This window comes from Nuphar pumila, chromosome 15 (assembly GCF_984573655.1).
Source record: "Nuphar pumila chromosome 15, dmNupPumi1.hap1.1, whole genome shotgun sequence".
In the NCBI taxonomy this organism is placed as follows: domain Eukaryota; kingdom Viridiplantae; phylum Streptophyta; class Magnoliopsida; order Nymphaeales; family Nymphaeaceae; genus Nuphar; species Nuphar pumila.
This window is the reverse complement of record NC_143263.1, coordinates 12,468,162-12,494,431: the sequence shown is the minus strand read 5'-3', so window position 1 is coordinate 12,494,431 and position 26,270 is coordinate 12,468,162. Positions and strand designations below refer to the sequence as shown.

The 26,270-nt window shown below is 37.9% G+C and overlaps 3 protein-coding genes across 7 annotated transcripts in view; 2 read left to right on the top strand and 1 right to left on the bottom strand.

Moving 5' to 3' along the window:
• ZEU1 (P-loop containing nucleoside triphosphate hydrolases superfamily protein) overlaps nt 1-1,537 on the top strand; it is a 28,598-nt gene extending 27,061 nt beyond the window's left edge. Inside the window, exons 5-6 of the mRNA XM_089989348.1 lie at nt 944-1,048; nt 1,141-1,537. Coding sequence (XP_089845474.1) covers nt 944-1,048; nt 1,141-1,260 — 225 coding nt within the window. The 3' untranslated portion in view covers nt 1,261-1,537. The remainder of the gene's footprint in view (nt 1-943; nt 1,049-1,140) is intronic.
• Nucleotides 1,538-7,247: 5,710 nt separating this feature from the next.
• LOC149814527 (protein trichome birefringence-like 38) lies at nt 7,248-10,222 on the top strand. Its single transcript, XM_089990377.1, has 5 exons — nt 7,248-7,636; nt 8,115-8,379; nt 9,110-9,300; nt 9,636-9,794; nt 9,886-10,222. The coding sequence occupies exons 1-5, from the start codon at nt 7,248-7,250 to the stop codon at nt 10,220-10,222; spliced, it is 1,341 nt and encodes a 446-aa protein (XP_089846503.1).
• Nucleotides 10,223-10,544: 322 nt separating this feature from the next.
• LOC149814526 (uncharacterized) lies at nt 10,545-17,312 on the bottom strand. 5 transcript variants are annotated; one of them, XM_089988567.1, is made up of 6 exons: nt 17,256-17,312; nt 15,537-15,712; nt 14,611-15,151; nt 14,392-14,502; nt 11,099-11,274; nt 10,545-11,001 (listed from the first exon to the last, which is right to left on the bottom strand). In XM_089988567.1, exons 2-6 carry the CDS (start codon nt 15,693-15,695, stop codon nt 10,834-10,836), a joined length of 1,155 nt encoding a protein of 384 aa, XP_089844693.1. In that variant the 5' UTR covers nt 15,696-15,712; nt 17,256-17,312; the 3' UTR covers nt 10,545-10,833. The 5 variants fall into 5 exon arrangements, with proteins under 5 accessions (XP_089844693.1, XP_089844695.1, XP_089844694.1 ...); XM_089988569.1 differs by having other exon boundaries at nt 10,545-10,998; XM_089988568.1 differs by lacking the exon at nt 17,256-17,312 and adding an exon at nt 17,096-17,246 and having other exon boundaries at nt 10,545-10,998.
• Between the last annotated feature and the right edge of the window lie 8,958 nt (nt 17,313-26,270).

Genomic DNA, 26,270 nt, shown 5'->3' with positions numbered 1-26,270 from the left:
TTCATTTATAGTCTTCGATCTTTAATATCTACGCTTATGAGAAATCATAAATTTCCTTTTGGACTCCTATCATTAGAGAAGTGGAAATGTGGTGCCAGAAGAGGAGTGGTTTTTTGGTCTAGCCAGTTGGCCAAATTGCCATGTTTGGGATTTATTCCTCCAAATGGTCACGTGATTACTTTGCTCTGCTTACTAGACAGGGTGTTCAAGGGTTTGATTTCAGCTGAAACAAGTTCACACTACATAGAAAAGCAAGAGAGATAGTAATAATAAGAAGAAGAAGAGAGCAACAGAGGAAGGGAGCAGCGCTTTCTCAGTTATATACTATGTTACCTGGAAAATCCTATCGGTCAATTCTGTTCATGTTTGGCACTTGGCAACGCCAACACTTCAACACCCCAGTTTTTAGTTTTAATTTATTTAAAACTTTAAGCTTTCAATCTTTTAGTTGACATACTTGTTATGGTTAAATTTGGCAGAGAGAGAGAGAAAGAAGCTTAATTATGTAATATCTATGTTACCTGGATACTCCTGCCAATAAATTGTTCGTGCCTGAGACTTGTCTACATGAATGTGTCCACGCACTCTAGTTTTGAGTTCATTTTGTTTGCAAGTCTTTCTTAAAAACCTTAAGCTTTCTATTTTTGAACTTGAGTTGCTCTTTGTTCAATTTGCTAAATTTTTGTATTACGAGATGCAATGGTTATCCCCGTTTCAATTGGTAACAAATTATACTGCTGCCAACAAAGTCCATGAAGAACTTGCATTCCCATATAATGAAGCTTTTGCTTATTTATCCCTTTATCTTATCGAGAGCTTAATAAAATTTCCAAATTCATGGGGTTGTCCCTTTGAGAATCATTTAATTCATCATATTCATGTTTAATTTTTGTCAATGAAAAGCAAAAAAGGTAATACTTGAAACTCCCTCTGGCATTTTCAGAAAGCAGCAGAAAGAGGAGGCTATGGAAGGGAGAGATATGAACAGCTTGAGTTTCAAAGAGAAGTCATGAAACAATATCAAATCCTCCGTGATCCTACATGGAAGGTACACATTTGGGCCTCCTTATAATTGTTTTTCAATTGCTTTCTAAGGTGGGATGCTTCCATCTGATGACTGTTGGAACCTTCTGTCTTTAGATTATTGATGCATCCCTTCCCATGGAGAATGTGGAGAAACAGCTAAGGGATCTTTCACTGGACTGCATTGACACTTGCCAAAAAGGGAAACCCCTCTCTCAACTCTGGTTAAAGGAATAGATATCTGCTAAAGAAAAAGCTGAATCTATTGGGATGCACATGCCACCTCTCCATGGCTTCTTCCCCATATTCATGAGTGTTCCTCCTTTCCCAGTATTTAAACAAGCAGTAGCGCCTAAGGTGACAGAGACACAGCAGCCCTACATTTTATGCATCTTAAAGTTTATAAAGCATAACAGGAATGACGCTATACTAAGAAAGGTTGCAGTAGGCGAAAAGAAAAGTAGCTACTTCTATGGATGGTGACTGAAACAATTAAACCATGCTCTGTTCAATATTGTGTTACTTGATTAGTTGGGGAAAACACCTAAAGCAGGCCTGCTTTATTGGTGAAATACAACAATGGATCATTGAAAAACAAAAGATTCTGAAAAGAATTATTGGTTTCAAAAGCTTCTCAAAACCAAATTTATCTCACAAACTCAAAGTGGTCTTCTTGTGAAAACGCCATTCCTTTAATTTCATACTAATTACCATGTTTTGAGTTTAGGTAATCTATTACTTAGATTAGAAAAAAAAATGGTTTCTATCCTTGTATTTTCCTTTTACAAACTTTTCAAACTAAGCAATGGCAATATTTAGTCAAGTAATTTTCTATTTACAGTGGAGGGTTATAGTGTATCATCTGATCTATGGCTTAAATATGCATGATTTGGTCATGAACTGTTCGAAAAACAAATGCTTTGAACTTGAAAGTAATTTTAAAGGTTAGAGCCGTTCGGGGACCCATATAAGCTCACTTTATTTGCAGCAAATTTGCTTTAACAGAGACTGTAGCTTGATAAGAGCACCTTGAATAGCTGAATAGCTTTGGGAAAGAAAAGGAATGAGATAAAAGAGTTGAGATTTTGGAATTGTGGTTAGGGCCTAAAAAAAGATAAATTCTCAAATGGTTCACTAAGAATGGGTAAAAGGAAATTACAATAAACTCATCTTGAGTGTGTCGAAGGTCCTAAATGTTTATTACTTTTAATGGGAGTTGAAAAGGTTAAATTGAAAGATAAAAATTATTCCATCTACTCACACATGTGTATGCAAAGTCAAATGAATTCTGCGATAGGTCTATTTAACCCATGTGAGTTACTCCCATCAATTTAGGACTAATCTTGTTTTTGAATTAAATGAAAAAAAAGCAAATTTTATCTCCAGAATCCATAAAGCAAAACCAAATAAAAGGACTTGTGCATCTCATTTTACACGGCTTAACAGAAACAATTTTGAGACAGTCGACATATATGAGCATGATTCTGCAGAAGTAATAAGAGGCTTTTTTTTCTTGGAAATTAAAATATATATATATAGTATTTACTGTTACAATTGAAATTTCACTGTTATGACTGTTTTATCGTTGGGAAGCAAGCTCTTAGCATGTTAATACCACATGTATGGTTAAAAGGCTCGAAAATGAGGCAACCTTTCAAAAGAATTTCTTGAAATTAAGACGGCAAATTTCTCAGGTTTCAGAGTATACATTCTCTCTTATCTCTCGAGTCAATAATCCATTGTTTTCAGCTTGATATTAATTGATCCTCATGCAATTAAATTAAGCCAGATCTTAAACCAAATCGTGTATGATCAAGTTCTAAAATTTTATTTTGAGAATCTCCATGCTCGTAGGCCCCTCTAAACAAGCCTAAAGAGTAGTAGCTGCATGCTGCATTTTGTTGTTTGTTTATTGCAAGACTTTGCCAAAAAAATTGATAGTCAAGCTGGGGAATGTCATCAATAATAATATATGATGGAGTTTATCAGGTGTCATGTTTGACCAAGCCTTCTTAGGAATTGAATTTATAGTCCTAGACCAACTCTTTTATAGACTTGGTTCAAGCCAGAGTTCAACTTGAATTCAGATCCATTTACATGCCTATAAAAGTGTGACTGGTAGGGTGGTTTGGGTTTGATCATTTGATGTAGATGCACATAGGCTGTGTTGTTGAACCTCCATTTATACAAAGATGGGAATATGCATGGAATAGACAAAAAGATGAAAACATGAAAAAGAATTAAAGGGCCTGACCCAACCTGACTTGGACCAAGCCCGACCAGCCCCAGGTTGAGCCAGAATCCAACAATGATTGGGTCAGGCTTTCAGTGGGTCAGCATCTGGGTCAGTCCTATTGGTCCATAACATGGGCTGGTCCGATCCAATCCTCAAGTACTCTACTCGTGTCTGATCCAATTGACAAGTACTCTACTCTGATCTAAACCCGGCCTGTTGAATTCCCATATGTCCAAAACGGTCCAATATGAGGTGGGTTTCAGGTCTTACATAGATGTGATTGCTAAGCTTATAAAATCCATCAAGAAACAGTATGCCTGGTCTTATCTCAGGCTTAGGCAAGATCCAATTAGGACTATCAACGGGTCGCCCCAGCACGATCGGTGTTTGACAAGACCTGTATCTTGGTCCACAGCATGTGGGTCCACTGGGTCTGACCTGAATCCTAGAATGTAGGAAGATGAAAAGGCTGCATTGCCTTCCATATAAATCCAGCTTAACCTTGATACCCGAAGAGTGAGGGCCTCCAACGCTATAGAGGCCTCCCTAATGTTATCAAAATCGTATCGATCCCTGAATCGAGTTTCAAATTGATTCAGGAATCGGCTGATTCTGATTCTGAACTGTTTCGGTCAATTTTTAACCAGCAAATGACATGTGTCACAAATATATATATTAAAATAATATTAACATAAAAAATAATTTAAATCATTTTTAAAAATATTTAAAAGTAAGCCGAATCAGCTTAGTTTCGTATCTATTTCTGCAGACACAAAAGCGAATTGGCCGATTCGGATCCATACTGACAACATTGGACCTCCCATCTAATGGGTGGCCCTTCATCCATCTTGCATCAGCTGGTTGTACATAAAAAAACATTCCTCTTAGAGTCTAAGTCCTGATCATTGGATAAGTCTACACGCTTCTAACCTTCAATTAGTAGAAACCATACAGCATCGGCTCCTGTCCGTTGCTCTCTGCTATGGATTTCCCTACTTAGAATGGGCACTTTTATCTTTTGTTCCAAGTCAGACTGTTAGATGTCCTCTTCTGAAAAATGATGAAAATAAAGCTCTTTTCTTTCTTTCTTTCTTTCTTTCTTTCTTTTTTTCTTTAGGGAGAAACCGCCCCAGGCGCAGAGACTTGGCCTTGCTGGTTCAGCCTGCCGTACTTACGGTCGCTGTCCTGTCATCATAAAACTCCGAAGGCTTACTCTTCAACCCCAGGGAGTCGCCAATCTTTGGCTTACGCAGGGGGGTGACAACCATGGGATTTGAACTTAGGCTGCCCCGTCAAACCGGCCTAGGCCCCATCCCACTACGCCAAACCCCTTGAGTCTGAAAATAAAGCCCTTTTCACACAAACAGGTATGCATTCTTGCTAAACCTATAAAGTGTAGACCCTCTGATGAAAAAAAAAACATTTTTTAATTACCAAGGGCTCCATTAAAACCAACCTAGTCTAGCATCCAGCTCAAAGCTGCCATTTTTAGTCCTCATGCTCAGAATTTACGGTAATTGGTTCAACTGTGCAGGACCAAGCTTAGCATGGTTCTGAATATGAAACTGACATAAAGAGTAAAGGAATACACACATGGGAGGTTTTATCCTCTATGGAAATATGTGTTGACAATGCATTGTCAAATTTCTCAAAGCAGCTATACTCCCAAAGTGAGTTTGAACATTGGTCCTTAGGCTTCCTTTGTGTCATGTCACTGTCTGTGCAACATATATTTACAGACCTCATCATCAAAAAAAGATATATAGAGACCCGTTTTGAGCATTTCTTAGGGCCATTTTTCCTTGGTGAATGGCCATATCAGCAAGCCTTTGTCATGCTGTTAACCTTTAATACACAAAGTGCCTACAAAGCAACGGGAGTGATGATATTCCTTGCGTCATCTTTGTGGGAGTAGAGATCTTTATTGGCCTTTGTTGCTAAGTTTAGTCAACTAGGAAAGTTATCATCTTTGTGGTAGTACAGATCTTTATTGGCCTTTGTTGCTAAGTTTAGTCAACTAGGAAAGTTGTTATTACAAGAATGGGAAATATATTATTTCTTGACTGAACCATGATTTGGGTCCAATCAATATTGTCAGTATAGGTGCGTATCGGCCTGTACGTATAGTATCGGCAGAAAATCAATAGGCTTCACCCCTGATTCGGCTATTTTTTTAATAAATGTAAAAAATACTTAATATTATTTTAATGGATTTAATACGTGTCACAGTCTGATTGGCACGTAATATTTTTTAATTGCTTTTTGGCAGATTCAGAACGACTCACTTATTGGTATCAGCCGATTCACCTGAATTGTTGGCCAAAGGAGGGGCCCGATACCTATACTGACTAGGGGTGGGCAACGGGCCGGGGGCCCGCCATGGGCCGGGTTTGGGTCAAGGTTTTAGGCCTGGGCTCATTAGCTACCGGACCAAAACCCAGACCGTTATATGTGTGGGCCGAGTTTGGGTCGGCCTGTAGGCTACCAGGCCGGCTCGATGGGCTTAAGCTATTTATTAATTATTAATAATATAAAATTTAGAAAAAATAATTAATTCCATAGTAACTTGGTAACTATTATTATTTACATAATTAGTTGCATTATTTTTATAAAGATAATTAGTTGGGTTAATGGTAACCTGTTATTTATTTATTATTTATCTAATTAGTTTCACCAATTGATTGGGTTTGAGCCGGACCGGTTCTGCTTCACATTGGCCCATTGGGCTAATGCCTAATGGGCAGGGTCATGATCTTTTCTTCAAACCTGAAACCATTAAGAGCCGGGCCATCTCCGGGCCGGGCCACACTTAAAGCCCGGCAGGCTGAGATCTAAATGGGTCCGGGCTGGCCCGATGCCCACCCCTACTGACAACATTGGATCCAATTTTTAATGACTTGTCCACTCCTGACCTTACAGCTATACCACAAGACTTCCAGTTTCACCTGAGGTTGGCTTGTGGTTTTGAGGAGCTTCTTAGGACAAGTCGGGCCTGATAGGATATAAAGCCCAGTTGGACCTGGATAGGATACTTTCAAAATTCTAGGGTTCATTCGATTATGCTTGACTTTGGTTGCGGCCCGTATCTGACTGGGTCCTGACCTGATAGCGGCTGGATGAATCTGGATACACACCTGGTCAAAGAAATCTAGACCCATCTGACCGAGTCTAGTCTCAGATTGGAAAAACGAAACAAAGGCCAAGCACAAAACTTTGCTATCATAGTGAACTACATAAGATCTACAATTGTGTTTTTCTGTCAGTGAATAACTTAGGTGCCACCAAAAACCCAGAATACCAACTACCAAAACCCAATCGGCAGTTTATAATTTGGCAGAAGACCTTAATCTTTTCCAACAATTTGACAATGCTGCCGAAATGGTTCACCTGCTGCATTAGCACAAGGAATGAAAGGTAAACTTAATCACAACCTAATGTGGAATAATTAGGAACTTGAAATGAAAAAAAGGGCACCATATACTGAAGTCCTTCACAACAAATGTGGAACATGACAAATATGTCCTTGAAAGAGTTGGACAACCAGCTAAAAATTGCTTGACCATGATTCCGAGTAAGCTCTTTAGTGGTTGAGCCAATGAAAATATAAGGTGCAACTCTCAAACCTACTGCCACTAGTCAGTAAACAACCATTAGATGCCTTGGTTGGTAAAGACTGCATCAGAACCATCAGTTAACAAGTCCATTCATTCTCACATGCAATGACATTTAAAGCATCTTACTGCACCACTCATGTAGAATTCCTTTAGAAATGGATGCACCATGCTCAAACCAAACCTCAAAGATATAGTCTTCACCTTTGTTTTCTTGATTTTTGGCTAGCCAAGGGAATCCCCTCCCTCTTCTTCCCCAATCATTGACCACGCATTGGCTGGCCTCCTGTTGGTAAACCTTTGAGGTCCCTCCTGCCCACTGGAGAGTACACTACCTTTTTTTTTTGTAACATAAAGAATAAGCTCTCACAGTAGCCATGGAGGCTGCCAGCCTTGTCAGCAGAAAATGGACACTATGCATCATTGCAAGCTTTCTTGGTTTCATCCTTCTTCTCTGCTACCTTGATCACGTTCGGGAATTCATGTTGGTGGAGGACTTACCTACACAGGTCAGAAAAGCCACTGCAATGAATGATAACTCCACAGATCTATTACTACCAGGCAACAAAGCCATGAGGATAAATCCAGTGCCAGCAAAGTGTGATATCTTCGATGGAAAATGGGTTTACGATCCACAGTCATATCCTCTGTACTCTTCATCTGATTGCCCATTCCTTAGTGACCAAGTGAATTGTCAGAACAATGGCCGGTCCGACTCAGACTACCAAAGGTGGAGGTGGGAGGCTAGAAACTGTCATACACCTAGGTACGTGACTCTAACCATATCAATTCAAGTGGTCTAGAAACTCAAGTTCCCCACTCCCATGTCTCATGTCCTGAGTCCTGAGTATGAACTTGACCAAGAGTATTCATGTGTTTTCTTTTCTGTTTCATGAAGTATACCCTTTGGTATCATGTAGAAGGTGATCAGGTTGATTAACTCAAACATTAGTACTGCTAGATTTTGGAGTTCACAAACTTGATCAAAGGTGGCACCAAGTAGTACACATAAGATCCAGTGACATCTTTTGTCAGCTTAGTCATATATGATTAGCCCATGTCATTCTATGTTATTGGCCAGTGAAGTACATTTCAGCCCCAATGCTGATCTCAGCCAGTTGTTAACTGGAAAGTGTTGTGATGAGGTGTTGCCTGACATGAATATGTTTACATCATTGTCATAATTATGTTCATCTTGATATTGATCTCTTTGTTGGTGGTGTGATTTTGGATGACCAATCAAGATTCAATGGAAGAGACATGCTAGAGAGGCTTAGAGGGAAGAGGGTGGCGATAGTTGGGGATTCACTCAACAGGAACCAATGGGAGTCTCTCGCCTGCCTTCTTTATTCTCAGATTCCATCATCTCGGGCATATGTTAGCGCCGAGAATGGCCTGCACAAGGTGTTCCAAGCAAAGGTACCAAATTATGCCTTTGATGCGGTCAGGGAAGCATCTGAGGCCTGTTTGACATGTCTGAAAAATGACCAAGTTCATGAACTTGTTCAGGTTTCACCTCATGCCTAGACATGCCTTGAATCCAGTCGGGGAAGAATCTGGGGTTGGTTTGGCATCTTCAGAAACATGGCCAAGTTCATGAACTTAATCACATTTCAGATAACGGGTGGGGTAAAACCAACCATCAGCATATGGATGTAAGTGGTTCAGAGTTGGTTAGTGTGCAAATAAATTCATTGCTGGAATGGGTTTGAGCAATAACTCCAATGAGACTCCTTGCGAGATCTATTATTCATGTATTGCTGCAAAAAACCAAATCCCAAAGATTTGAGGGCCTAGCATTTCCCTTACTATAACCAGAGGCCTTCAACGTTTTGTTGTTTTGGTGCCTAACATGTAGCATCAGTACAACACCCAAGTCCAAAATGTTGATTGCCAAGGCTACCTGGACAAAATATGAGTCATGTAAGAGCTGCTACTCAAGATGTTGGCTGCTGCACTGATGATCCAATTATACTTTCCAATGGCTTGTGGACCTTGTTTTGATTGCCTCAACCTTTCTGGAGTCAGTTCAAGCACCATCTTTTTAGCAAGCCCGACCACCCTCCAATGTCCTGCAAGGTTGGAGAGAGTGCTAGGCTCCTCGAACATGACAAGCAAATTGCGGTTGAAATCTGAACCATCTCTTTTAGCAATTTGCTGCAGAAACAGGAGATAATTTGGGAGTACGTTCCCTTTGGGGACATGGCTAATGAGAAGTTATTTTTTCTGCATTGTGCAGGACTACAATTGCACTGTGGAGTTCTTCTGGAGTCCATTTCTTGTAGAACTGCAGAACCAGAGGCAGAAACGGAGAACATTGAAAGTATTAAAGCTCGGCACCATTTCAGACTCAGCTAAGCACTGGAAGGGAGCTGATGTTATGGTATTCAACACAGGTCACTGGTGGTTGCACAAGGGAAAGCTCAAAGCGTAAGCTCCGCATAAGCTTCAATGAATAAAGGACATAAATACACACAGTAATTCCGATACATATCATGAAATCTTACTGCACTGGCAATGAATACATGAACACATGAGCACATTATCCAGACACATTCTGCATGCATCCAGTGCACATGCATACATGCATGAATATATTTAAAAGCAGATGCAAGTACATCCTTCTTATACGTTTAAATATTATCTGGTTTCAGCAGAACTTCTATATGTGATTTCAAATTACACACATGCAACAATAGATACATTCATACTCTAGAGTTTTTAGGCGCAATAAGACAGGTATTAACATACAATGTCCAAAACAGGTGGAATTTCTTAGAAAAAGAGGGAAAACTTGTTAAAGACATGGATGAGAAAGAGGCATTCGAGATGGGCATGCAGACATGGGCACAGTGGATTGATGGCAATGTAAATGCCTCTGAGACCACGGTATTTTTCCGAAGCATCTCACCTGAACACAAAGGGTATGTAGAAACTTCTCTCTAAATGATACAATACCTATAAAACATAATATGATTCTGACAAGGATCATGGGTTATGATAAAAAAAATGCAGTGGGAAGCAATGGTGCTACAACCAAACAAGACCACACACGGATGAATCTTACATTGTGCAATTCACAACACCAACAACAGCTCTTATAGAGAAAATCATTCAAGATATGAAGATTCCTGTTAAATACCTGAATATCACCAGATTGTCACAGTACCGAGTAGATGCACACACGTCTGTGTACACAGAGAGGCGAGGAAGTCTGTTAACGGAGGAACAACGTCAAAAACCTGATGCCTATGCTGATTGCAGCCATTGGTGTTTACCTGGGCTCCCTGATACTTGGAATGAGCTACTGTATGAATCTTTAGTACTACAAGACACGCACCATATTTTGTAATAATATCCTATCAAACGTTCACTGTAAATCATCATACAATTCCAACTCAGAGAACAGGAAACTTTTTTAGTGTTGGTCCATCTTTGCACATATAACATGGTATCAAAGCTACGCTTGTTATGTTGTTATATACACTTGTTTAATGCGACCACCACACACATGCAGACATGCATACATGGTTTGTAGTACCATCAGGCAATCGGTTCACCAGAATAAGATGGCATTGGACATTGTCGCCAGTACCATATTATATCAGTTTTCATCCAACCACAGATTTACACAAACATCTTAGTGAATTTGTAGTGGGATAAACAAAGCACTCTACTGCAAAGTTTAAGAAATTATATATACCAGAAAAACTGTTCCAAAAACAAAAATGTTACATTAGACGGATGATCTATATTTTTGTTATAGATCCACCAACTTTTTCCTTCATCTTCCTTGGGTAATCTCAACTTATCAGATCCTTTATTTCGTATATAAGTGCATTCATAAACAAAGCAGCAATGTCAACACCACTTCAAGTGCGTGTTTATAATAAACCAAGATGCCTACTTCAGCTGGAGTGAGAACAGCAGACTTTATTTACAGCATCAGCTCTTTTTCGAACTTCAGAGTAACTCCCAGTCAGAGTCACAGTTATCAACACTCACAAATTTCCCCATGTGTGGATCATGGATTAGGTTGATAGGTGAAATGCCCTTTCTATACTTCGTCTCCGAATCAATGCCCCAATACCAGTATGCTACCTGCTCATAATCATCATCCTCAACTGGCTGCTACTTTAGCATAAAAGTATCCATTATTTCTATAATCATGAAGAAAAAATACTGAGGAAAAATGCATGTATGCATGAGAGAGAGAGAGAGAGAGCACCTGGTGAAAGCAAACTTTATCTGCAGACCGTGAAGCAGCATGGATAGCTTTGATACTCATTTCTGCACTGTTTCCATTTTGTGAAGCTTTAATATTCAAGCAATTGTGGGCCCCAATTTTCTTATCACACCCTGTGGCTTTGTCTGTGTTCATATTCTCTAAGATTACAGTAAAACCTGCAGGAATTAGATATCATGTATCCAATGGCCATCCAATAACACAAGGAACCACAACTGCTATTGCATGCTGTAGATACAGGATAAGTACATAAAGTCGTAATCTCATTATGGGTGAAATGGACCACCACCGAGTGCATGCTCAACATTGCCAATCACATTTGTGCTCAAAGCAAATAAGAGGAAACATATATTTTAGGACGCCTATTGTTGATGATTGTGAAACTCCACGGTGACATATTTGAAGATGCTAATATTTCACTGATTATGATAGTATTAATATTTCTAAATAACATAGTATTGTTTACCATTTGCAAGTGACTTCTACAATTCCTTTTGATATTTTTGGACTCAGTATGTGAGCTTTCACGAGCTGGCTTGTTTTCTAAAAAAATATTTTTTAAAGCTTGATAATGTATAAAATACATATAATATATGTATAAAACATATATAAGATGCATATTATTGTAATGAAGTAATAATAAAAATAATATAATCCGATATTATCGTTTTTGATAGAATTATCAAAAACGATAATTGATGTCATTTGCTATCTTTAGTTGTTTTGTTATTCTATCTAACTGTGTAAGTCGGCATTCTAGAACTTTGTATTCTAAACATTGTAAAACTCTATTATGCTTATAAATAGAATACTCGACCTCTCGGTGGACAAGAGAGTGAAAATCGAGTTTATTATCCTGTTCGTAGTTCTTTCAGATATTTTGTAATCTTTTATTCTCCTATAGTCTTCTTATGTAATCTGAAGATTATAATCTATTGAATGCTCTTCGATTGCATATGATGCATTATGTTGTGGAAGACGAATACTTCTTATTCAATCAGAAACATGTGCAACGTGAATTCCCTGACCCCTCCACATGCTTCTCAACAAAAAATTGATGTGAAGCAGTCATACATGGAACTATATATATATGAGCTTTCACGAGCCGAACAGAGCTTTATAAGCCGATCGCGAGCTGGCTTGTTTTCTAAAAAAATATTTTTTAAAGCTTGATAACGTATAAAATACATAAAATATATGTATAAGACATATATAAGATGCATATTATTGTAATGAAGTAATAATAAAAACAATATAATGCCACCAAGGGCCACAAGAGAGCATAAATACACAAAGACCACTAGTGGGTCAAATAAGATCTCACAATGGAGACAATCACCACATACAAATCACACAAGAAGCACAATGTAAAAATATAAACTTTATATAATCACAAATGTGCTTGTAAAAGCATACATTACAACATAGAGGATGACCCTATATATAGAGCCAAGAGACAGGGGAGGCAGTCCAACTAGTCGTTGGACTGCCCCAACAGTCATATTGACTGAAACAGTAAAAAATAAAATAACAAAAAAAAAACGGAAAATAAAATAAGAACAAAAATAAAAAAACACTTACAGATTTTTTTTAAAATTTTTAATATAGACCTTAATATGGATCCACCTATGACGAGATTTTAATATAGACCTTACAGATTTTAATATAGACCCTCATTTTTTGAAATTACCGTGTCGTACCCTCCGTACCTGTAGCGCCCGTACAAGTACCAATGTGACATAGCTAGTACTATATCATCTGTAACAAAGTGCATGTTGCAGAGATGCAAATGCAAAATTTTGACTCTTTTTATTTATGCACGTTAAAAAACTTCTTAAATGCTTCCTAGACACTTATTGCTTTCCACTTCACATGTATCTATAAACCACTAGTTTCCCACTTCTACTCCCTATATCATTTCTGGATTGTACCTTCCCAGGCACGCACACACCCACGTGTGTGTGTGTGTGTGTGTGTGTGTGTGTGTGTGTGTGTGTGTGTGTGTGTGTGTGTGTGTGGCACACATTTGGCTGGCAGACAACAAGGATGCTTCCATGCCCTCAGTTTCAGAAAAGTTGATACATGAATGGTGTGAGTCAGAGGGCTAATGTTTACTACATATTGAAACTAAAACAATAGTTACCGAAAGTGCCTCCCTAAGGGGGGAAGCATGCATTTGAAGCGGGAAGCGCTACTTTTCACCCAAGTGGGAGAAACTCACTTTTTAAATCTCATCCCCTTTGTTTCCCACTCATTTCCCCCGTGCTTGCCACTCACTTCTCCCTTGTTTCCCCATCGCTTCCCCTTTTTTGTGTTTTTCATGTTATTATTTATTTTTTTTCGCTTCTCCCTTGCTCCCCCCTCGCTTCATGCTTCATACTAATTTTAAACACTCACTTATGCTTCACACATCACTTCCCATATCCATTTCACTTCCTGGTAACTATGCCTAAAACTAACAAAGCTGCAAAGTCAAACTGAGAACTGGAACCATGCCCTTGACAAGTTCAGTCACTTTTTGAACTATGCTTTTACTATTAGGAAAACATCAAAACATGTATGCATGTGTAAGTCAATGAGAGGACATAACACGTTCCTGCCCTTCCTCTTTTTGCATAACACTACCTTTGGCCGAACACCAGAGTGGAACCAGGTTACCTAAACACCAGGGCCACATTCTCATACTCTAAAAGAAGACGGGCAATGGTTATGACTTTGGTGAAGCAATGGCTAAGACTTTGGTGCAGAGAGACCAGAAATTGGCATGGTGTCAACACTGTCCATGTTACAAGATGGCACCTGCACCAGCTACACACACGCACATCAATATGGAAGATTTAGACAAAGTTAACCAAATCATTGTCAAAATCATTCTTTAAGTGATACCATATCAGGTCAAGCTCCAAATATAAACATTGCAAATAGCTCATGAAGCTCAGTCCAACTAGCCCTAGAGATGGCTGAGATGACACAAACTGAGGAGAGTATGATGGCTAAGCCTATAAAATTGTAATTGAAGCATTTGAGCCTACACATGTGGAGACATTAATGAGCGTGCATGATGATAGATCTAAGGCTACCAATTGAGAGTAAATATTTGAATTATGCAACAAAAAACATTATATATCACCAATAAAGTCGTCAGAATGTCAAGAAGTTCACAAGGAAATGTACAAGAAATTTTGTGTTCAATCTTACAGAGATACATAGAAATTATCCAACAGAGAGATGAGAAAAATAGACACGCAATAAGTGAAACTTCGCTGAGTAAGTACCAGAATTTGCGGTCTGTAAAATATCTTGCGGCAGGATGGACTGCTCCTGCTGCTCAATAATATTAGATGAAACATCCACTGGATGTGCCACACTTGAAGATGCCTGTATGGCTGTATAGCAGTGAGAGGGAATTATGTAAACAGCAGCAATAAGTTGCACACAAGCAAACTAATTATTCCAACAGAACCAAAGACCTAAGTCACAAAAATTATGTTTACCAGATTCTGAGGGCAAAGAAGCAACAAGTACATCTGATGCATTCTCTTGTGAAGTAGATTTTTCCATCAACTTGTTAGAAGGAGTTGAAGGCGAAAGAGGATGATCCGAAAAGCACTTGGAGCACGGGATTGTATCAGAAGTTTGGATTGGATTTTTAACTCCTTTAGATTGACATTCACATAGAATTCGTGGTTGAGATGGGGGATCATTGTTGGCTGTATCACATGTTTCTCCAGAATTAGTTTCTCTACTTCCATCAGATGAAGAATTGTGACAAAGATCTTTTCCAATATCAGCACGGGTATCCAGTTCTTTAGGCTTAGACAGCTCTTCATCCAAGGGACAAAACCTTTCCAGACCTTCCTTTACTTTCCCATAATTCTCAATATCATCACCATAGGTCAAGGACAAATCAGTAAGTGGCCCTTTGACAGGATGCTCCGAGGATGAAGCAAGGAGTTCTTGCACAAATTCAGCACAAAATTTCCTAACATTTAATCCAACTGACTGCACCTGGCTCTCCACAAATTTGCTAGTCTCCTGTGAAGCAAAATGAACTTATTAATTTCTTGTTATGCAACCAATGTTGTAAGAATTGTCGTTTTCCAAACGATTCAGGTGAATTGAGTGATACGGATTCGGAGCTGAATCGATCTGAATTGGCCAACTTTTAACCAAAGAATGACAGGTATCAAAGAAAATATTTAAATATTAAAAAATACATATTTCTGATTTATTTGAAAATTAGCAGATTCAGGTCAGTTTTGCATTGATTTTACGCCGATACTATACAGGTTGATTCATAACGATAATGACAACATTGTATACAACCAATACAAGCTTCATAAGCTAAAGATGAGGTCTGTTATAGCATACTAAATACGACAGGTATCAAAGTTTATATACAAACAGAATCAAGAGGCACCTGAAGAAGTTTGTTATCATCAACCCCCTTGTATATAACCCCAAACTTCTGGCACATGTTGTCGACCCATGTAACTCCTTTGCTGGACTTTGAATCCATGTTAAATATGGATAAACCCTCTTCAAATATATTCTCCAGTTTCTTCTCAACAGTTGACATCCGGAGTGGCTATGCTCCTGCATACACAAGAAATTAGTTGTCCTCTTCTAAATCCTACAAAGAAATAAAAGACAAACAGATGTATTTGATGCATAAGTAATCATAATTCATAACCAACTATTCAAGAATCATGGCAAACTATCAAAAGCTTAAAAATAAATGAGTTAAAAGAAAATCTTGCTATGCTAACAAACACGTTTGGTGGTCTAATTCTAGAAAACTGCAAATAAATGTTTATATAATAACCACATGACCGAGGCCTAACAGGATCGACTGTAATGATCCTAAGATAGCAAAGTCTTGGTGCATATAGTCATGCACCCTGTACCATAAGGCAAACTCTTAGAAGTAGAACAGAGAGAATTCAAATCCCCGGGCCCAAGGAACGTCTATTGAAGAGGCACTAGTTTTGGCTTGCAAAAGTAAGCCATAATTTTAGGATATGCATAATGCATGATGCTTCTTATTCAATGAAAAATACAAAGTTCCAATTTTAATTATTCAGTTAGTGGTGGATGCCAATACTAAGAATCAGAAACATTGGAAACTTTTGATTAGCACACAATAGAAATCAAAAGTATTTATCAAAAACGAAGAAAGCAACCAAAAAAGGAACCAAAATTCAGGTCAATCAGGCCTTGCTTAGAGAACGCCCTCAGGAAGAAATACCAAAGAGAGAATGAATGCAATGAAGATCGTTCTTATAGGAAAGACTGAGGAAGGGGAGAAACAAGAGAAAGGATAGAGCTCAACGGTAATAGCTGGTTCCAGACAGCTTTGAACAACGTGAAAATATAGAAAGCTAAACCATGAGTAGAAACCATATTCAAGTATAAAAAAAAGGGGGGGAAATCAGAAACACCATAATCGCGGATCAATCAGCAATAAATACCAATTTGATAATATAAACAGCAACAAAAAGTATGAGCACAAACTGATCAATAAAGAAGGAAGGAAACGATCCCATTAAACTAAACGCAGCCAATAATCTAAGAAAATCATAGAGAAGCAAAAAGCAAAAGAATAAGTAGCAAAAAGTCGCACTCATATAATCACAGTTCCATAAAAGAATAGTAGCAAGAAGCACAATAACGAGAGAGAGAGAGAGAGAGGGAGAGCATGGTTTCACAATCCAACCAATACCCAACAAAAACAGCAGAAAAAAAAAATCAGAACGATCAAACCCATCAAAGAAAGGCAACTCAAAACACCAAATTTTATAGCACCCAGTTGATAAAAACCAAAAAGGAAAACGGACAACAGGAAAAAAGAGAGCCCCAAAAATTGAATTCCTGTTTCCCACACCTCTAAGGAAAAACAACCACCAACCACAGTTAAAAGAGAGGCAGAAAAGCGGAAGAAAACGAATATACCAACACACAGAACAACGCTAATCAAACCTTTATCCAAGTAAGCTGAAATTAAAAACCACCAGAGAGAGAGAGAGAGATTCCTTCTTCCCAGAAAGGGACGCTGAGGAAAGATGAGTCTTAGGGTTTTGGGTTTACCAAAAAAAAAGGTATAATCTAACAGGCCAACAAAACAAACTCAATCCGTTACCTTACTTCCATGCCATTTAATACGAGAACATGATTCCCACGCCTACCGCATTCAGTTGATAACATTTGACGATAATATGATGTGATAAAAACAGGTGGGGGCCGTTTACCAACTAGGTTACTCCAAAAAGGAAACGTCATTAACATCCCAATCAACGACGGCGGGATCGCCCGTGTGGCCAGCGGGGGTGGTTGTGACGGAGACCCCAGATCAAACCTCACTGGTGCATGGGGTGTGTTCCAAGTTTTTAGATGTGTGACGTAAGGCAGGGTGGTCGTGGGTCCCATTCACTTCGGTTGGGTTTCTCATCATTAAAAAAATATCATGATCAATTTTGAACCTTGACTATTATTGTCAACGACCAAATGGCCTAGACGTAGGTAGGGGTGGGCATGGGCCCTTTTAGAACTCAGCTCATCCGGTTTTAAGTGTGGTCGAGCTCGAAGATAACCTGCTTTTTAACGGGCTTGGTTTTGGGGCTTGGGTTTGAAGAGCAACTCATGACCCAGCCCATTGGCCCAACATGCCAATGTTCAGCAGGTCCGTCCGCCAAAACCTATTTGTAGGTTATTTTTTAATGAAGTTCAGAACATAATTTTTATAATACCAAAAACAATGAATTAAATGAAAAATTAATGCACCTAGCTAATTATCTTTTTATTTTTCATAAAACTAATGTAATTAATTAGGTAAATAGTAATAGTTAACAACTTCTCATGTGTCCAACTAATTCTATTTCTAGTTTCCATAAAATTAATACAACTAAATAGGTAAATAATAATAGTTACCAAGTTACTATGCAACCAGATACTAAAAAATTAATTAGATAGCTCAGGCTCATCCACCCGGGCCCGGCTTATTTATATAACGGGCCGGTTTCATTCCGGTAGCCAATGGGTCAGGGCCTAAAACCTTCACCCAAACCCGGCCCATGGTGGGCTGGGTCGCATGGCCCATTGCCCACCCCTACACATAGGGTTGCAAACAGACAAGATATGGTCCGATACCCCATCTAAATTTTACATGTTTTTTGAGTATGAATTTTTTAAGCAAAATCTGAATGTTGATTCAGATATGTCCAATCGGATAAATTTTATATTCAGATCAGCATTTTAAGTCAGATATGGGGTTTATCTGAAATAAAATCCGATCAATATGCATTTTTTACATAGCTTGTTTGGTTCTATTTTTTTTGGATCCAGCATTACCATATGTATTTCAGATTTGGATTCAATCTAACTTCTATGGATCTGATTTAGATCCGTATCCAAATTTAAATCTACTGTTTGCATTTCAGATTTAGATTCAGATCTGACAGGATCCATCCCAAATCTGACCTGTTCATGCCCATATAGGACTGGGCATCAGTCCAGCTGAGCTTGAATTGGGCCCAGTTTCTTTTAATAGATTGAGTCAAACCAGTACTAGGCCCGACCCGCTGCAAAACCTGGCTGAGCTTGACCAACTCATGTCATGTCAATGGGTCGGTCAAACCCGACAGTGCAGTTCTTTGTTTTTATTTTTCTTTTGGGGGGTTAGGCTAAGGGAAAACCCTCAATCAGGGATTGTACATTAGCTGCCCTCTGGTTGATAAAACCCTTGAGGTCTCTCTGCTCGCCCAACTTCTACCTTGTGGCAAGGGACATTTTCTATGGGTTTCGAACTCATGATATCCCATCAATTTGGTGACACTCACAAGTCTCCCCTGCCAGATGAGTGGAAGCCCTGCGGGCTATTTTTAATTTATTTTTAACTGGGCAGCCCGCAACCTATCTTGGCTAAGCCCCAGTTAAGTTTTTCTTTTATTAAAGAACTAAGCCAACGCTGGAAGAGTGTGGACAGTCTACCACGTAAGCAGTGAGTCAAATATCTGCAATATTTTAAAAGTATTTTATAATAAATATGAAATTCTGATCACCAATTTAAATGCCAAAATATTGCAATGTTTTCAAAAATTGAAATTTTTTTGTTAGACTTGAAAATCATGGTTTTACAACAATATTTATATATTTATCAGTTTTTATTACAATATAGAGTATTTATATTTATTTATTAATTTACTTTCCCTTACAAATATGTTTTTTATTTTTTACACGCAAAAGATCAACTATGGAAGCTATACATCTTCTTAGACAACTTATTGAAAGATATAGAGAGAGGAACAAAGATTTGCATAGGGTTTTTATTGATTTAGAGAAGGCATACGATAGAGTACCTAGGGACGTTCTCTGGTGGACAATGATGAAGAAAGGTGTTTCTCTCAAGTACATTAGTATAATTAAAGATATGTATGAAGGAGTAGTAACCAATGTCCGCACTTGTGGAGGGGTGACAACCAATTTTCCGATAACGGTTGGGTTACATCAAGGATCTGCTTTAAGCCCTTTCCTATTTGCGATAGTGATGGATGAGCTTACGAGATCAATTCAAGAAAATGTACCGTGGTGTATGTTGTTTGCTGATGATATTGTTTTGATTGATGAGTCTAGAGCTGGGGTTAATGCTAAGTTAGAATTATGGAGACAGACATTAGAAGCTAGAGGTTTTAAGTTGAGTAAGAGTAAGACTGAATATATGGAATGTCGGTTTAGTAAGCAACGAAGTAGTGATGGGAGTGTAGTGAAGCTTGGTGAGCAAGATATACCGGTGAATGATTATTTCAAATATTTGGGATCCATCATTCAAAAGTATGGAGAAATTGATGGAGATGTAAATCATAGGATAAAGGTTGGGTGGATGAAATGGAAAAGTGCTACTGGAGTGCTGTGCGATCGTAGAATGCCATTGCGGTTGAAGGGAAAGTTTTATAGGACGACTATTAGACCCGCTTTACTATATGGTACGAAATGTTGGGCTGCCAAGAGACATCATATTCAAAAAATGAGTGTAGCTGAGATGCGGATGCTTAGATGGATGTGTGGAAATACAATAAAAGATAAGATTCGGAACGAAGAGATACGTAAGAAGGTAGGTGTTGCACCCATTGAAAATAAGATGAGAGAGAATCGTTTACGGTGGTTTGGACATATTCGGCGAAGGCCTAATGATGCTCCAGTTAGAAGGTTGGAGAAATGGGAAAATATATTAGTTAAAAGAGGTCGGGGTAGGCCTAGGAAGACTTGGATGGAGATGATAGGAAAGGATATGAATGCTTTGAACCTCACCGAGGACATGACGTTGGATAGAAATGATTGGAGGAAAAGGATTCATGTGGAAGACCCAAAATGAATTTCTTTTTTGGTTCATATCGCTGACCCCAATTGTTTTGGGATGAAGGCGTAGTTGTTGTTGTTGTTGTTGTACACGCAAAAGATGAAAATTTGCAATTTCTCATGAATACTTGGATGCCGTTATTTTGAGTTTTTACAACAGTTTTTTACTACACCATTGTAAACAGTCTCTAACCCCTTTTCTTTTTTGGATGATGAGAAACCCTTGATGAAGCGAGGGAAAACCACGGGAGGGACCCCGTGAACTGAAAGCTACGAACACACCCATCCACCAGTGGGATTTGATCCAAGGTTTTCAACTCAACACCTTCACAACCACCCCAACCCCACTGGTGCAACGTCCATTGGGTTTTGAACCTGCAACGTCCCAACACAAGGTGACGTGCACTAGCTGCTCCTACCAGGCAAGCGGAGTCCCCCTTGGTAATTGCATACTCGTACACTTACAATTACTGTAAATGTATTCTGAATTTTCTGGCTGCATGTACTTCACCTTTTTTCCAAATGGCTAAATAACTTGACCAACTCTTTGGCACCATCCCTCATGCCTAACCGATCATATCTTCTTCAATTTGCAAATAAACTTACCCAAATTTAAATGGGAGCATATTGTAGATCACATCATTATGATTGAATAAGTTTGAGTTAATTAAAGGGTTTATCTGGATCAAGTAATGTTTATCAATTTAAGAAGCTGAAATTTGTTAGAATTAGAAATTCTCTTCTATTAATGGATGACTGGTTTAGGAATTCAACAGAGAACCAAAAAATCATTATAGATTTATCTCCTTTATTTTTTTATTTCAATTTTTTTTATTAGATGCTTAACATAGCATATAGTATAAGTAGATCATAATTTGGTAGATAGCAGATTTCCACAATCTCATACAAAGTTGCATCTCAAATACATGAATAAGAACAAGTAATTGTACTAGTTGCACTTCAAATGGTTTTTGTCGTATTAAAACTTTTGCAATAAAAAACAGATCACATTTGTTGTACACCTTAACTTAGGCAAACCCCAAGTTAAGACATAATACAAGGATTAAAATGCCCTTGAATGAGATAATGATGTCTTTCCTAAACCCTGAACTCTATTCCCCCTACTTCCTCCTCCATTCTCACTAGGGATGTAAATGGTTTGAGTGCAACCCGATACCCGACCTGAAAACAAGTCCATTGTGCAGGCTTGGTAGCCAAATCTGGATCAGATTAATAATTGGATCCGGGGTTGGTATTAAGTTTGCAATAAAATCCGAATCCAAACCTGATTTTAAGCTAGTTTGATTAAGGTTTGGTTTTATCTTTATCCAACTCTGAACCCTATCAGGCCAAACTTGATTAAGTTGGACTTGGTAATGCCTAGATCCAACCCGAATCCGAACAGTTTACATCCCTAATTCTCACTCTTTCTAATTGCATTGGGTGACACCTTAAGCTTTCCATCAAGTGCCATGGACAGCCAGACCTTATCTAACAATCGTAAAACATCTTTTGTTGATTGGAAAGCACAAAACCAGCAAGATAATTAATGGCCTTTGATTGCTACTAGGGCTGGTAAACAAGCCAAGAAGACCGAATATAAAGTGTTCAAGCTTGGTTTATTTTTGTAGTCAAGCACAAGACAAGCTCGAGTTGACTGTAAACCTATTTTTTGCAACCAAAAACACTTGGTTATTCATTTCACACTACATAATATTAAATAAAGTAATCTAAAACATACTTATTTACTAATTGACAAGTCTGTACAAGCCCAACTGAACACCTATTTCTTTATTCGGCTTGCAAAGGCTAATTTACAAGTTCACAAAAAGTTTTTTTACTAGCCAACCGATTAATAGCTCATCAAAAGAAAGATAAAAATTACAAGCTACCTTTCCTCACATGTACCAACCATACTATTTGACTTCGGTTCTGGTTATTTTCTCCAAAACTCCATGCATATGATGCCTCATTGAGGGAATGGGACTTTTAAATGTTGAATTACAAGCTCCAGGGTATATTTACCTCAACGGCATATTTTACACCGCAATAAAACCGTCTTTGGATTTGGGTAATAGTTATTGTTAAAAATGACTTTATCTTTTATATTTCAAGAAACGTGACATTTCTTAAAGAACAAAATAAATACCACCTTAAAAAACCAAGAGGTTGATTAATATTTTTTATTTGATAAAAAATTTAATAATACTTTTTGTGATGACAATTCACATCAAAATGATGAATGAAAATCGCAATGACATCCATGAGTATATTCGGCACAAGAAAAATGAACACATATACTTACAAAACATTTCCTTCAACAAATCTTTTTCCCAGACAGAAAGAAAAAAACTCAACACCAACTCGAGCGAAGAAGGTTATTCTTCAGTGTTTGATGGCATGCATGGGAAACTTTCTAACACCATCAAACAACCCGTAAAAGGATGACCCTCTCCCCTCACCATCAATCTGATTTTCCCCGACTTTTTTTTATGAGGCTTACAAAAGAACCAAAAGAGAGCCAACATAATTTGGGGTAAAAAGAAACCCACGATTCTCTCGCAGGATCAAACACCCTAAGAGATTGATTTTTTCAAAATCACTTTTCATCCATGACATGAAATAATAGTTGCAGAACTACCATCTGTCAATTGAATGGATATTAATAATATAGGATGAAGCGTTTGGACAGAACTGGAAACCAAACTTCATGGCCGCAAAGCTGTTCGTTTGGGCTAATTCTGGGCAAAATTTTGCGATAAAGCTCAGCCAGAAAAATCTTAGCCTAGCATGGCCCATATTGAAATGGGCAGACGGAACACTCAGCAAGCACAAGCGATCTCAATATATTAAGCCCAAGCACGCGATTAGGAAGCATGAAAAACGAAAAGATCAAATATGAGACTTTAGGGTACGTTTGATTAGAGAACTAACTATTCAAGACAACTGGTACAGTACAAGCTTGTGTTAAGACAGGCTTGTCTTGAACAAGCTCACCAAAACTAGTTTTTGTTCCTCCTTGATTTGATAGAACAATTAGATTTGAAGAAATTAATCATTGTTTCAGTTGCCAGAAAAAAGTCAGGGAAATTTTGCCAAAGAAATCACGTTTGAACATTTATAGACTGTGTTAAATCTGGATTCATTTACAAAAAAAATAGACTTGAATCCAAGTGTATCAAATCCAACACAATCAACTTATTTTAGAATCTGATTTTTTTAAATTTAAAAATTAAAATATAAAAAAAATATAAAAATAAAAATTACAAAAATTAAGAAATAAATTTCAAAAAAATCATTAAAAGGAGGAATTGGCCTGTTTAAAAAGAATAAACATTCAAAAAATTATGTTTCAAAAAGATCACAATGTTTTTTAAAATAAATAAAATTAAGGAAAAATAAAATAAAAAATACAACAATTAAAGACAATTTTTAAAAACATTAAAATCAAGAGGAATCATCCAATTTCAAAATATTTTCATTTAAAATACTTTGATTTTTTTAACAAATAAATTTAAGAAAAAATAAGAAAAAAGGTAAAAAATATAAAATTGCATGCACCTTATTTAGGAGAATACTAACGAAAATCATGCATATCATATTCAGATTTTCGTATCTAATGGATCACATTGTATCTATCTTATGTAATGCAGGAAGTGTGAAAAAATCTCATAAGAAAAGTTTAGATGATGTAAAAAATTCTTATATGAAAACTTTTCTATATAAAAATTTTTATATTGTTGTGTCGAGAAAATCAGGTAAAAAAACGATTAAATTCAGAATACAGAACATCTACTTTGGCAAAACCAAAATTGTTTACGGAGACATATCAACAAACTATCGGAAGGTACCAACCCGTTCTTTCTCCATCATCATAATTTGAGAGACAATGGTATCATCCATACACAAATCCACAGAATATTCTCAAGTTCAGCTCATCCATTGAGAATGGCAGAGAAGATGCTAATAGTCATCTCCATAAACTGAATGCATAAACCATTATTAATTCAGCTTATGTAGTTCTGAGGAAAGATAGTACAAGTTAAGAAGATAAAATGGTGATATCCATAAGCTGAATATGTAACTGAATAAGCTACTCTGAACAGCAGCAAACGATTGAAGCAATTTGAGAATTACAATGGTTAGAGAGAGAGAGAACCTACTGGTCGAAGACTGCACGCAACACCGGAGATGGCTAGCAGCAGCACCAAAAGCGTTATACGGCGATAGATCTTAGTTGACCATGGTGAAAGAGGACAAGGGAAAGGTCTGGGTGGGGGTTGGTTTTGTCCAATTGTTGTTCAAAGCGAGTTCGCATCCCCTTAATGCAACTTGCAACTAAAGAACTTTGTACCAAAATTTTTAGAACGTTTGTCCCGTGTTTGATTGCCCACCTGGCCAATGAACGGTTTCAGGACTCTGCCATTCTTGGGTGGAATTCATCCTGCAAATCAAACGCACCCTTGCTGTATTGCAAATTTGGTCATTTGCCAAAAACTAACCCTAAAGTATGATTTCGAACCCCCAAAAAAATTCTAAAAGATAATTTATAGCATGGAGAGCAAGGATTTTTTTTGCAAGTTCAAATGACCGGGTAATCTTCCGCACGACAAAATACGAATGACCAGATTTCGCCACCCCTCTAATTAGGGCAACACAAGACCGTACAGGTGCATTGTGAAGTAAAGCCAGCTATACGTTGTGAACAGATGAGAGAGAGAGAGAGAGACTACTTGTACCCGTAAAAGATTGGCCTTTATACAGAACAGTAGCACGTCCGATACATCAATTTTAGCATACGAACAGCATAGCGACGTGGATCAAAGGGAACACTGCACACGGTCCTTAGACACGGCCAGTACATGCATCACAACCACAGAGACCTCTCATGTCGTTAATGCAAAAGCAGGCAGAATAAGCAAGAATTTACCACTTTACAAGGGAAAGACAAAACCGCTGCAACAGAGAAAACTTGCTTCATATCGCCCTTGATGACATCATAGACATTTGCAAATTCATAAAGCAAATATTTACATAAAAAATATGACAAACATAAGGGTGACCATGAAACGCTCTGAACCAAGGAAAAATAAATTCACTCACCACACGCATAATGACAATTCGGAGTGGATTAGAAAACCAAATTGTTAGTGAGAATAAAAACATTATGACAAGGACCCCATGTCACCATACCTCTTCCTGCTAGTAATGAAGAGATTGACCCAGATTCTGAATTATGAAGAAAAGAAAGGTAGGATATCCCTGGTGAAGGTGAAAGACTTCACATGGTACCATAATATCTATGCAGATGACGCATTATCTTTGATGAGTAATTTTGAAAAGCAATCTGAGCACCAGGTCTGCGACGACAATCTATAGTTGATTGGTTGGCAGGCTAAGAGACCCAAATACATATCTGGGCCTACCCATGTTTAATGGGACACTAAGAGCATTGTGTGAAAAGTTGGAGAAATTTCAAGTAAAGCTGGAATAATGGAGCGGCATGCTGTCAGCAATGACAACAAGAATTGTGATAATTAATTCAGTGTTCATCGATGAAATGGAGAGAATCAACTTCTTTTGGCATTATAGTGAGAATTTCAAACACTCAGATCCTGAGTCGGGATCAAGTGTGCAAGCTTAAAATGAAAGAGTTTCGATAGAAGAGGCCAATAGAGCTGCGATATAAAAGTTAGACTGTCATAATGAAGCCACCCCATGCGCCTCCATAGTGAGAATTAAATACTTCCAAAAGGAATTCTTGTGACTTCCTGAGAAGCTCCAAGATATGCCCCATGAATGG

Bases quoted from the DNA above. Each gene is read 5' to 3' on its own strand.
- LOC149814527 (XM_089990377.1), top strand. From the start codon at position 7,248: ATGGAGGCTGCCAGCCTTGTCAGCAGAAAATGGACACTATGCATCATT. The intron at 7,637-8,114 runs GTACGTGACTCT...TGACCAATCAAG, and splicing joins AGAAACTGTCATACACCTAG to ATTCAATGGAAGAGACATGC. The intron at 8,380-9,109 runs GTTTCACCTCAT...TGCATTGTGCAG, and splicing joins AAGTTCATGAACTTGTTCAG to GACTACAATTGCACTGTGGA.
- LOC149814526 (XM_089988567.1), bottom strand. From the start codon at position 15,695: ATGTCAACTGTTGAGAAGAAACTGGAGAATATATTTGAAGAGGGTTTA. The intron at 15,152-15,536 runs GTGCCTCTTGAT...TTTGCTTCACAG, and splicing joins ATGATAACAAACTTCTTCAG to GAGACTAGCAAATTTGTGGA. The intron at 14,503-14,610 runs GTAAACATAATT...ACTGCTATACAG, and splicing joins TTCTTTGCCCTCAGAATCTG to CCATACAGGCATCTTCAAGT.